The following is a 12,625-nucleotide window of genomic DNA, read 5'->3' on the forward strand; positions in this document are numbered from 1 at the left end:
CACATGGGGGGAATATGCAGACTCGCACAGACAGTGACCCAAGCCAGGAATGGAACCCAAGTCCCTGGCACTTTGAGGTGTGCCACCATATCACTCAAACCTCTCAAAATACCTGAGAAAGCAACAGAAGTATTGATCTAATTCCACTTTCACTACTTAGGGAATTCTCCAAACATGATCATCTTTTTTGTGTTGTTGATTGCAGGTTGAATATTGGCCAGGACATCTGGAGGAATTCCTCCGGCTTTCTTCAAAAATAGTAAAAAGTCTCACAACACCAGGTTAAATTCCAACAGGTTTATCTGTAGCAAACACTTTCAGAACTGGCTGTTCCTTCATCAGGTGGGTAGGAGTTCTGATCACAAACAGGGCATATAAAGACACAAACTCAATTTTCATGAATAATGATTGGAATGTGAGTCTTTACACCATCTCCAGGTGCTTAAAGATGCCCTCATAAGAACAGGATATGACGCTCGACTCATCAATCGACAATTCCGATGCGCCACAGCCAAAAACTGCACCAACCTCCTCAGAAGACAAACACGGGTCACAGTGGACAGAGTACCCTTCATCGTCCAGTACTTCCCCGGAGCGGAGAGGCTACATAAGAACATAAGAAATAGGAGCAGGAGTAGGCCATCTAGCCCTTTGAGCCTGCCCCACCATTCAATAAGCTCATGGCTGATCTGAAGTGGATCAGTTCCACTTTCCCGCTTTCTCCCCATAACCCTTAATTCCCTTGTCTGTTAAAAACCTATCTACCCGTGACTTAAATATATTTAGCGAGGTAGCCTCCACCACTTCAACGGGCAGAGAATTCCAGAGATTCACCACCCTTTGAGTGAAGAAGTTCCTCCTCAACTCCATTCTAAACTGCCCCACCCCCCTTATCTTGAGGCTGTGCCCTCTAGTCCTGCTGTCCTTTCTGAGCGGGAAGAATCTCTCTACCTCTACCCTATCCATCCCTTTCATTATCTTATACGTCTCTATAAGATCCCCCCCATCCTTCTAAACTCCAACGATTACAGACCCAGTCTATTTAGTCTCTCTTCATAGTCTAACCCCCTCATCTCCGGTATCAGCCTAGTGAACCTCCTCTGCACTCCCTCCAAGGCCAAAATATCCTTGCACAAGTGCGGCGACCAAAACTGCACACAGTACTCCAGCTGCGGCCTCACCAGTGCATCTTCTCTGGAGCCTTCAACATGTCATAGATGAAGACGAACATCTCGCCAAGACCATCCCCACACTCCCACTTCTTGCCTTCAACCAACTGTACAACCTCAAATAGAACACTGCCCGCAGCAAACTACCCAGCCTTCAGGAGAACAGTGACCATGGCACCACACAACCTTGCCATAGCAACCTGTACAAGATGTGCTGGATCATCGACACAGATACCATCATCTCATGTGAGAACACCATCCACCAGGTACATGGTATATACTCTTGCAACTCGGCCAAAGTTGTCTACCTGACACACTGCAGGAAAGGATGTCCCGAGGCATGATACATTGGGGAGACCACGCAGATGCTACGACAACAGATGAATGAACACCGCTCAACAATCACCAGGCAAGACTGTTCTCTTCCTGAAGGGACACTTCAGCAGTCACGAGCATTCAGCCTCTGATTTTTGGGTAAGCGTTCTCTGAGGCGGCCTTCACGACATACGACAGTGCAGTGTCGCTGAGCAGAGACTCAATACCCAAGTTCTGCACACGAGGACGGCCTCAACCGGGATCTTGGGTTCATGTCATACTATCTGTAACCCCCACAACTTACCCGGACTTGCAAAATCTCACTAACTTTCCTGTCTGGAAACAATACACATCCTTTTAACCTGTGCTTAATGCTCTCTCCACTCACATTGTCTGTACCTTTAAGACTTGATTAGCTGTAAAGACTCATATTCCAATCATTATTCATGTAAATTGAGTTTGTGTCTTTATATGCCCTGTCAGAACTCCCATCCACCTGACAAAGGAACAGCTAGTTCTGAAAGCTAGTGGCATTTGCTACAAATAAACGTGTTGGACTTTAAACTGGTGTTGTGAGACTTCTTACTATTTTTGAAGAAAGCCAGAAGAATTCCTCCAGGTGTCCTGGCCAACATTCAACCCGCAATCAACAACACAAAAAAGATGATCTGACCATTTATTTCAATGCTGTTTATAGAATCTTGCTGCGCTCAAGTTGGCACCAAATGTTTCCAACAACCTATCAAGTGACTTGTTGTCACGAAAACTGAAATTTGCAATGCAATTATGTTTTAAAATGTACCTTTATCTCAAAATAAACAAATGATTCTGAAAAGTGGGATGGTGAATTCCTGATAAACATATCAGTTTAGAGAAGTGCCATTGTGATTTGAGGTTGCCATGGGGATCGGAGTTGAGAAAGGCCAAAAACTCAAACAGGCACATAGACACTAACAGGAATTGTCACAAACACATAGTCACAAACAGGAATATTCACAAATGTAGTTACAAACAGACACAAACACAGGCATGTAGCCACAAACAGGAACAGTCAAATAAACACATAGACACAGACAGGAGTAGTCACAATTAAACACAAAGACACAAACAGGAATAGTCACAAACACAAAGACACAGGCACATAGACACAAACAGGAAAAGTCACAAACACAGACACAAACAGGAATATTCACAAAGAGACACAAACAGGAATATTCACAAACATAGTTACAAACAGACACAAACACAGGCATGTAGCCACAAACAGGGACAGTCAAATAAACACACAGACACTGACAGGAATAGTCACAATTAAACACACAGACATTGACAGGAATAGTCACAATTAAACACAAAGACACAAACAGGAATAATCACAAACACAAAGACACAGGCACATAGACACAAATAGGAAAGTCACGGAGTTACAAACAGACACAAACACATATTCGCAAACACAGTTACAAACACTTATATTCGCAAACACAGTTACAAACACTTATATTCGCAAACACAGTTACAAACACTTATATTCGCAAACACAGTTACAAACGCTTATATTCGCAAACACAGTTACAAACGCTTATATTTGCAAACACAGTTACAAACACATATTTGCAAACACAGTTACAAACACATATTTGCAAACACAGTTACAAACACTTATTTGCAAACACAGTTACAAACACATATTTGCAAACACAGTTACAAACATATATTTGCAAACACAGTTACAAACACTTATATTTGCAAACACAGTTACAAACAGACACAAACACAGGCACGTAGCCACAAACAGGAACAGTCAAATAAACACACAGATGTGAATATCACAAATAAATACAAAGACACGTAGACACAAACAGGAATAGTCACAAACATAAAGACACAGGCACAAAGACACAAACAGGAATTTTCACAAACATTGTTACAAACAGGAATATTCACAAACATAGTTACAAACAGACACAAACACAGGCATATAGCCACAAACAGGAACAGTCAAATAAACATGCAGCCAGAATCGTCACAAATAAACACAAAGGCACATAGACACAAACAGGAATAGTCACAAACACAAAGACACAGGCATATAGACACAAATAGGAAAAATCACAAACAGGAATATTCACAAACATAGTTACAAACAGACACAAACACAGGCATATAGCCACAAACAGGAATAGTCACTAATAAACACAAAGACACAAACAGGAGTAGTCACAAATAAACACACATACACAAACAGGAATAGTCACAAACACAAATAAACAAACACAAACACGAATAATCACAAATAAACATACAGACACCGGCACATAATAGTCACAACTAAACAAACAAACACAAATAGGAATATTCACAAACATAGTTACAAACAAGAATATTTGCAGACATGGACACAAATAAACAAGGACATAAAGATGAAAATAAACACATCCAGACACATACGCTGCCGGACTCTGGGCTGCGACAAGATTTAAATGTCTCACTGTCCTCTCTTCCCGCCCTCTCACTAGTTCAGTGGTGCTGAGGCCAATGGTAAGTGATACTCAAATGAGCCCTCCCTCCCTCTCACAATCCGGAGATCTTTCCTTTGGCTAAGACCTGCCTCCAGCAGTTCAAAAGAGAATGCAGGTTGAGAGAATGGACAGGAGTTCCTTCTCAGCTGATCCACTTAAAATAAATCGCTGCCAAAAAAGTTGGACTTGCCTATTGCTGTACTTTCTATCCGACTGCTCGCAGCCAGAGTTACATTAGTTTCCTACCTATCCCCCTCTGTCGGTTCCTCAGTCTCGCTCGCCCGGTACTGACACCAACTCCACACTGCACTCGGTTGCTAAAATTGTAGCGGGGTGACTTCGTCTCCAACACTCATTGGTCTTCTGCTACATCACTTCTGTCAATGTCGTACTGCTTTGTCCCTCATGCTGGTGACAGGTTGCTTGATTCCCTCCATGAAAGTCATCAATAATTCTCATAGCATTTATCGATCAAAAGCCTGCTTTGCCAAGTATTAGTGTGTTTCATTTCTCGTCGTAGTCTTGAGCCAGGCATTGACCTATGAAAGCTATGGCAGAGAGAGGCAATGGTGAGAGGCCTCATCAGCATGGTAATTGTTACCCACAGGGTGAGACACAACTACTGAAAGCTCTATTCCATTCCCCTAAGTAGGTAAGCTTTCAAAGGAAAATGGGTGGGTTTCTTAAATCCTGAGTGTGTGGACGATTTGAAAACCAGCAACAACCTTTTCTTGGGTTTAAATAAAGAGAATTGTTTATTCACACTCTCACCCTGAAATATAATGTTGATACTCACATAAGTCCCGCTATAGGCACATTCAAGGAAAGTAGTTGAAGAGAATAGTGCACTATGACAAATTAGAAACAAAAGGAATAGTTCATAATTCACAAGATTGTCTTGTGGGAAAATAACAATGCAGACCTGATGGAAAAGATTTATTCTGAAGCGCAACTTTGGTAAGTTCAACAGCCAGACTCATGTACTGAAGTGGTTTTCAGGATTATCTTGAAGAGTTGAACACTCTTGTAGGTCATGAAGTTCGTTGCTGGTCATTACATTACCAGAAGTTGGTTTATGTAGCAGGGAACCCAAAAAGGAACAATATGATGTTACAGTGTCCAGTTCTTAAGACATAGATGGTAAAGCCCTTTCTGCTACTGCTGTGTCTTTCTGCAGACAACACCTAATTAAAAGGGAGACCAATATGGCTGTCTTACTATATGGCTTCTAGGTCCTTCTGGGTCCTAAGATCTAGAAACCACATAGTAAGACATCCACACATTAATATTGTAATTGCAATGGTTTGCATTGTATGCAACAGCCACCTGCTGCCTCACATTATAAATGGAGCGTCGATGATACCATTGTGTTTTCCAGCAATGTGGGTGCTCTTTAAATTGAATGACCATAGGAGCAAGCTCTGTTGAAACAGCCAGGCAATGTTCACATTAAACTTCTCTAGGAACTTTAAAGGGTTAAATAGTTTGTGTATATCTCTCGATGCCTATTGCTGACATTAACCTCAAAGTCTTGCAGTGCAAAAGTATTTCACTTTCTACTGTAAAAATTTTCTCTGATATACTTTTAACTTTTTTGAAAAGTGTAGTGGTCGTCACGTTCGCCTGACAAGCGAAAGGTCCATGTTCAAAACCAAATGGAAACAATGGCCCATAACTTCTGATCAGTGGTGGACAGCTATGGACTACCACAAATAAATGTTTGCAAACCTAGCTGCCTTGAAAAAGAGTGCTCAAATTCCTGATTGGAGAAGCAGCCTTTGGCCTTTAGTGGAGCCATCTCCGCAGGCCCCAGTGCAGTGCAGGAACACCCTAACACCCTACCCCACAATGATGTTGGCCTTTATCGCAAGGGGGATAGAATATAAAAGCAGGGAGGTCTTGCTGCAACTGTACAAGACACTGGTGAGGCGCAACTGGAGTACTGTGTGCAGTTTTGGTCCCCTTATTTGTGAAAGGATATATTGGCCTTGGAGGGAGTACAGAGAATGTTCATCAGGCTGATACTGGAGATGAGGAGATTAGCTTATGAGGAAAGATTGAATAGTCTGGGCCTGTACTCATTGGCGTTTAGAAGGCTGAGGGAGGATCTTATAGAGACTTACAAGATAATGAAGGGGCTAGATAGGGTAGAGGTAGAGAGATTCTTTCCACTTAGAAAGGGAACCAGAACTATAGGGCACAGCCTCAAAATAAGGGGGTGAGGGGTAGTTTACAACAGTGTTGAGGAGGAACTTCTCCTCTCAGAGGGTGGTGAATCTCTGGAATTCTCTGCCCATTGAAGTGGTGGAGGCTACCTCGTTGAATATGTTTAAGTCACGGGTAGATAGATTTCTGATCGATAAGGGAATTAAGGATTATGGGGAGCAGGCGGGTAAGTGGAACTGATCCACTTCAGATCAGCCATGATCTTGTTGAATGGTGGGGCAGGCTCGAAGGGCTAGATGGCCTACTCCTGCTCCTATTTCTTATGTTCTTATGTTCAATCTGGGAACGCCCATTGAGGTCCAGCTTGGAAATAGCAACTTAACATTGAAAAGATTTTTCTGCTGTTGTAAAAGGTATGTTGAAACTTCTTAAACATTTTTTTTGTTATTTATTTTAAATAATTAATCATATTGCTATTGGCTTATTTAAAATGTAGTTTTTATTTTTGTTATGATTGAAGATGAGTTTTATTTAATGTATACATGCACATAGGTTTTATCATTTCTTCTAAATTTGTGAAACTATTTAAAGCTGCATGACATTATTATATAACTTTAAGTGTGGCATGTTTATAAGTCTTCATATGTTTTAATTTAGAATATAAAAACTGAAAATTTAATTGGGAAGATGAGAGGTAAGAAGTTCTCAAACACTGATTTGGATACCTGCATGAGATTGAGCAAAGGTAAGTTCACATTTTGTACCATGGCAAATCTAAATGTGTTTATCATAAATATTCTTCTGCCTTGCTTATTTCATTTATAATTTCATATTTAATTGTTCTGTCAGTTTCAATAAAACATTTGTATCATTTTATATTTAAATATTTTGTTTTGTTTCAATAAAGCATTAGTACAATTTTGTAGTTTAATGGAAAACATTCATTAACAAAAATAATGCTATAAATACAAACCTTTGATCCCATGTTAACATTTAACAAAACATTTTACTTTAGCAGCTGCACTGCAACATTTTGTTTAATTACATCATCTTTTCAAATTTCTTATCAAACTTTTTTTTGTCAACACAAGGATCAATAAAATATTTTATACATTCATACAATGTTAACATTATCTCTAAACAATGATGTGTGAGATGGATATGAGGGAGAAGAGTGTGGGGAAGGGGGTGGAGAGGGATGAAGGGGGTGGAGAGGAGAGGGGAGGAATTAAGGGGAGGAAAGGGGGAAGGAAAGGGAGGGAGGAAAGGGGGGGAATAAGGGGGGAAGGGGGAGGAGGGAAGAGTTTGGATTTTACATCATTCGCACCTATGTCAAAGCCTCAAGAAGAACTTCAGTTAAGGAGCCAAGCTAAAAGTGTGATGTACCAGCAGTGACGGAACATGACTCCAAATTTTCAATCTGCACTGAATTCTGTGAGATCTATCAAAGAGATGGTTCACATTAGCTTGCAGGAGACTTGCATACATAATATTAAGGAATACTTTCATAAAGCACTTGAACTAACCAAGTTGTAAAAAGATCAACATTGCATCAGGAAGACTTAAAGTTGGGATAAAAATTGCTTAAAATGTATAGCAAAATCCAAATGGACTTCAGCTTGTTGTATATGAACCTACTTTTTTACTGGAGTTAGTTGTCATGACAAAGTTGTAACTAAAAAAAAACTTTTCTTTCACTTTCTGCACATTACATATATGTTAAGCATCTTTTTAAACCAATTATGAAAAATTAACCAACCCAAAGAACATCCACTGCCTTTACTTGCTGCAGCTACACCTAAGAATAAGTGTGCAAATAAATAAGGGCAAAAACTCACCTATCATCAGCGCAAGTGATGATGGATGTTATGACAAGTTTGCAGCTCAGTGTTTCAATACTAGCAGTTTTCTAAACCCCAGTTGGAGGTCCAAACTTGGTGTTCTTTCAGTGCACATGTGCATGTACAGGACTTCTGTGTTGTCCAGGCGTGCATGTGTGGGGCACAATCAGCCTAAGTCTGCAATTGACTGAAGTTCACATTCATTAAGAAGTTATGGGCCATTATTTTTAGTGTGGCATGGTGGCACAGTGGTTAGCACTGCTGCCTCACAATGCCAGGCACCTGGGCTCAATTCCAGCCTTGGAGGTTACTGCGTGGAGTTTACATGTTTTCCCTTTGTCTACATGGGTTTCCTCCAGGTGCTTCAGTTTCCTCCCACAGTCCATCAATGTGCGGGTCAGGTGGATTGGCCATGGTAAACTGCCCCTTAGTGTCCCAAGATGTGTAGGTTAGGTGGATTCCCCATGGTGCATGAATGGGGTCACGGGGATAGAGTGGAGGAATGAACCTGGGTGGGATGCTCTGTCAGAGAGTCAGTACAGAGTTAATGGGCCAAAGGCCTCCTTCTGCACTGTAGAAATTTACTATGCAGCTAATTAGGCAATCGTTCTCCCAGAGCAAAACTGTTCCGATACCCATGTCACCTGAGTCAAAAGATGCCCTAAATTATTTATTAAGACTTGGGATATTTGATGCAGTTCAATTAGCAGAAATGACCATTCATTTACACTTACATCCACACTACCTTAGCAGTTTTCCTGAGCAAATCTGTTAGTGGGAAACTAGGGTGCTGAAGTCTGGGACAAATTTTCAAAAGAACCACACATTCCCAGAAATTGTGATCAATTTGTTTTGTGGATGAGGAGATTGGCCATGGCACATATTTTCACATTTCATGGCAAAATTCAGCCTTGTCCCACATTATCCCTTTATAAATAGGTTATTTATGTTTTATCACATGCAATCTTGGCTAAGTTTATTGCAAGGTTAGCTTTCTGTAGGCCCTTGAACACAGCTTCCAGATGCTCTTAGTGGTCTGACCAACAGGTCATCCAGGGACACTGCATAGTTGGTTAATTTGACCTCAATCTGATTGAGGATGCAAAGAGATTTCAAAGAGATTTAGACAGGCAAAATGAGTGGGCAAGAACATGACAGATGGAACATAAAGTGGAAAAATCTTAAGTTATCCAGTTTGGTAGGAAAAGCAGAAATGCGGCATATTTCTCAAACTGTGAGAGATTGAGAGATTGAAGTTTTGATGTCTAATGGACCTGGATGTTTTTCTTCCTAAATCACTGAAAGCTAACATACAGAAGCAATAAGCAATTCGAAAGGCAAATGGAATGTTAACCCTCACCACTAGGGGATTTGAATATAGAGGTAAGGAAGTTTTGGTGCAGTTGTTTCGAGCCTTGGTGAGACCTCACCTGGAGTATTGTGTGCAATTTGGTCTTCTCGCCTAAGGAAGGGTATAATGACCATAGAGGGAGTACAACAAAGGCTTACCAAACTAATCCCTGGGATGACAGGATTGTCCTAAGGGAAGATTGAGGAGACTGGGCATTTATTATCTAGAGTTTACAAGAATGAGAGATAATATCATAGAAGAGTACAAAATTCCTACATGGCTCAACAGAGTAGATGCAGGGAGGATGTTTCCCCTGGTTAAGGGGTTTAGATGTGGAGATGCCAGCATTGGATTGGGGTAAGCACAGTAAGAAGTCTCACAACACCAAGTTAAAGTCCAACAGGTTTATTTGGTAGCAAAAGCCCCTAGCTTTCGGAGCACTGGCTGCCCCTTCGTCAGGTGAGTGGGAGTTCTAATCACAAACAGGGCACTGAGATTTTCTAAGCAACTGCTATAATTTTATTATAAATAATTCCAGCAATTTCCTTATGACAGATGTGCAGCAAAATGGCCTCTAGTTCCTTGCTTTCTGACTCCCTCTTCTTGAATAGAGGAGTCACGTTCACTATTTCCCAATCTGATAGTTCCTTTCCAAAATCTAGAGAACATTGAAAATTAAAACCAATGTATCTACTATCTCAGCAGCCACTTTTTTTAAGACCCTAGAATGAAGTCCATCATGATATTGAAACTTATCAGTTTTGAGTTTTAATAATTTTCTCAGTGGCCCTTCCCTGGAGATTGTATTTGTTCCCTTTTATCTCCTGATTTATAATTATTTCTGGGATGTTATTTGTATCATCTACAATGAACATAGATGGAAAATATCTAGTCAATTTATCCACCATATCCTTATTTTCCATTATTAATTCCCCATTCTCACTCTCTGGAGGACAAACACTCACTTTACTTATTCTTTTCCTTTTTAAGTACCTGTAGAAACTTTTACTTTGTTTCTTTATTTATAGCTAGCTTTTGCTCAAACTCTAATTTTACCCTCTTATTGATCTTTTAGTCATTCTTTGCTGTTCTTTATATTCTGTCCAATCTTCTGACCTGTCACTCATCTTCAGGGAATTATATCCTTAAGGAGTCTTCAGAAAAGGCAGTAGCAGAAAAGAAAACAGATGTTAAAACAGTGACAAATTTGCAATTCTAATCAGAACTGACAAGAATGGGGGATATGTCTCAGAATATCAATGAATTTTTTGTTGAATACTACTGAAGTAAGGCAAGTTGCCTCCAACAGAACAAGTAAACTAATTATTATTTGGAGAACCAATGGAGCAGTTCAGTCGTTATGATAGTTGACAATACAATTTGTGTTCCAGATGGTTTAATGAATGAGTAAGTATAATAGAACATCTTCATGAAACTCATGAACCTGTTTCCTTCTGTAAAGTGACTTAGTAAATTGTGGCAATTGTTCCTAGGTTACCTATGGAAGGGATAGATTTTATGCCGTGTAATGATTTGAAATTCTTAGCGTCTGTGAGAGTTTTGAGAGAGTAAGTAGTTTCACAACACCAGCCAGTTGATGTAAGATAAGCAGAGGTTTTACAGGAAGAATATCTTGAACTGTTCCCTGATTGTATTGTAGTAAGAATCCAAGCTTTTAACTGTAGGCAAGATGATGTCCTGATGATGGAATTCCATCATAGCGATTAGAACATTTGAATGAGGACTTGAGCCATCTAAATGATAAACTTCTTGATGCAAATTCAACAAAGATAAATTTTCAATTATAACTTGTTGAACTTCATGTACGAGGTCGCTATTAAGTATTGTGAAAAACCCCTTGAACAGGGAAAGGAATCATTGATGAATCAGAATGGTTCACTGAAAAGCGACTGCTGAACTGTTGGAACTTGATTGTGAAAAGAGCAATGAAATTCTTGAATTCTGATACAAATTGGAGAACAAAAAGGATGAGAGGTGCAGCATGGGGAGCAGATTCAAACTTTAAAAGTAGCTTCGGGAAATTTTAAGAAACAGATTGAGGACTCAACAAGTAAATTGAAAGCATCTGGGGAGCAGTCAGCCGCCATGGAAGAAAGATTCTGAAATGAACAAAATGACCATGTGAAGTTGTTCGGCTTACATAAGGATCTCACAAATGTCTTTGAAACTAAGATAACTGAACTCATGAGAGCAGTTGCTGAGCTAAATGAAAAGGTATTCATCTTGGAAAATAATTGGGAAATAAAAAAGTAAATAAATATTTGGATGAAATTTTGAAAGAAGTAGAGATGAAGGGTTTTTTTCAAGCGTCAACAAGAATATGAATATGTGCAGAAGACTGTGGCACATCTTTTGGATAAACCAGAAAATGACTTACACAGAGTGAAAACAACTCCCTTGGTGCAGATTTATTCATCTGCTGTTGATCAAAACAATTAAATGAGAAAATCTGATTTGGAAGAAGTGAATGTGGAAGATAATTTTGAAGCTGGTTGTCAGTCCGATAAATACAGTTTTCAGAGCAACCTTAAAGCATCCATTAAAGACATGTTTCCATTAATAGAGGAGAAAAGGAAGAGAAACGCTGTGTTCTTCTATATTAAAGTTGAGAAACCTCAGAGTTCTACAATTTCTGTCCATTTAAATTTTATACTGCTTTTCTATTCCTGCCAAAGTTGGCAAGTTCACATTTTCCCACATTATACTCTGACTGATTGCACTGAGAAATTGTTGTATCTTATAGTGTGACTAATATGCATCTATATGGAAAGAGGAGGAAATTGCCAGAGTATTGATTTACAGTCACAGCAGGAAGGTTGAAAACCCATGATATACAATAAACGTGCAAGCTGCCTAAGATTTTGAAAAATTTAACGCATCTTCACTATTTTTGGTTGACCATGAAAAGATTATGAGAAAAAACAAGTAATTGTTGTTTTGCCCAGAGTTTAAATAAAGTGCGTAGGAGAACAGACAGGTTCTGAGTTAAAATCATCCTATATTTGAATCCTGCTATTCCTTTTTGTCACTATACTTGCTTTTGTTTGCCTTTATAACTCAATAATATGAAAAGTGTAACTCTTGAAAAAAAATCAATATTTTTTGCACAGCATGTAATAAATTATTTGTTAGAAGTTTGTGATATTAAATAATCCTTGAAATTAAATCATAAAGCTATTGTCAACCTTCACTATGGTGAAGCTTTCTTTATCCAAAGGATCTCATATCAAGAAATAGGAA

At 39.4% G+C, this 12,625-nt stretch overlaps 1 protein-coding gene across 1 annotated transcript in view; it reads right to left on the reverse strand.

The window, feature by feature from the left end:
- LOC145356329 (protein HEATR9-like) overlaps positions 1 to 2,397 on the reverse strand; it is an 86,377-nt gene extending 83,980 nt beyond the window's left edge. The window contains exon 1 of the mRNA XM_080208947.1: positions 2,287 to 2,397. Within this exon, the coding sequence (XP_080065073.1) occupies positions 2,287 to 2,346 (60 nt within the window). The 5' untranslated portion in view covers positions 2,347 to 2,397. The remainder of the gene's footprint in view (positions 1 to 2,286) is intronic.
- Between the last annotated feature and the right edge of the window lie 10,228 nt (positions 2,398 to 12,625).

This window comes from Carcharhinus amblyrhynchos, chromosome 21 (assembly GCF_965287045.1).
Source record: "Carcharhinus amblyrhynchos chromosome 21, sCarAmb.v2.hapA, whole genome shotgun sequence".
Taxonomy (NCBI): Eukaryota; Metazoa; Chordata; class Chondrichthyes; order Carcharhiniformes; family Carcharhinidae; genus Carcharhinus; species Carcharhinus amblyrhynchos.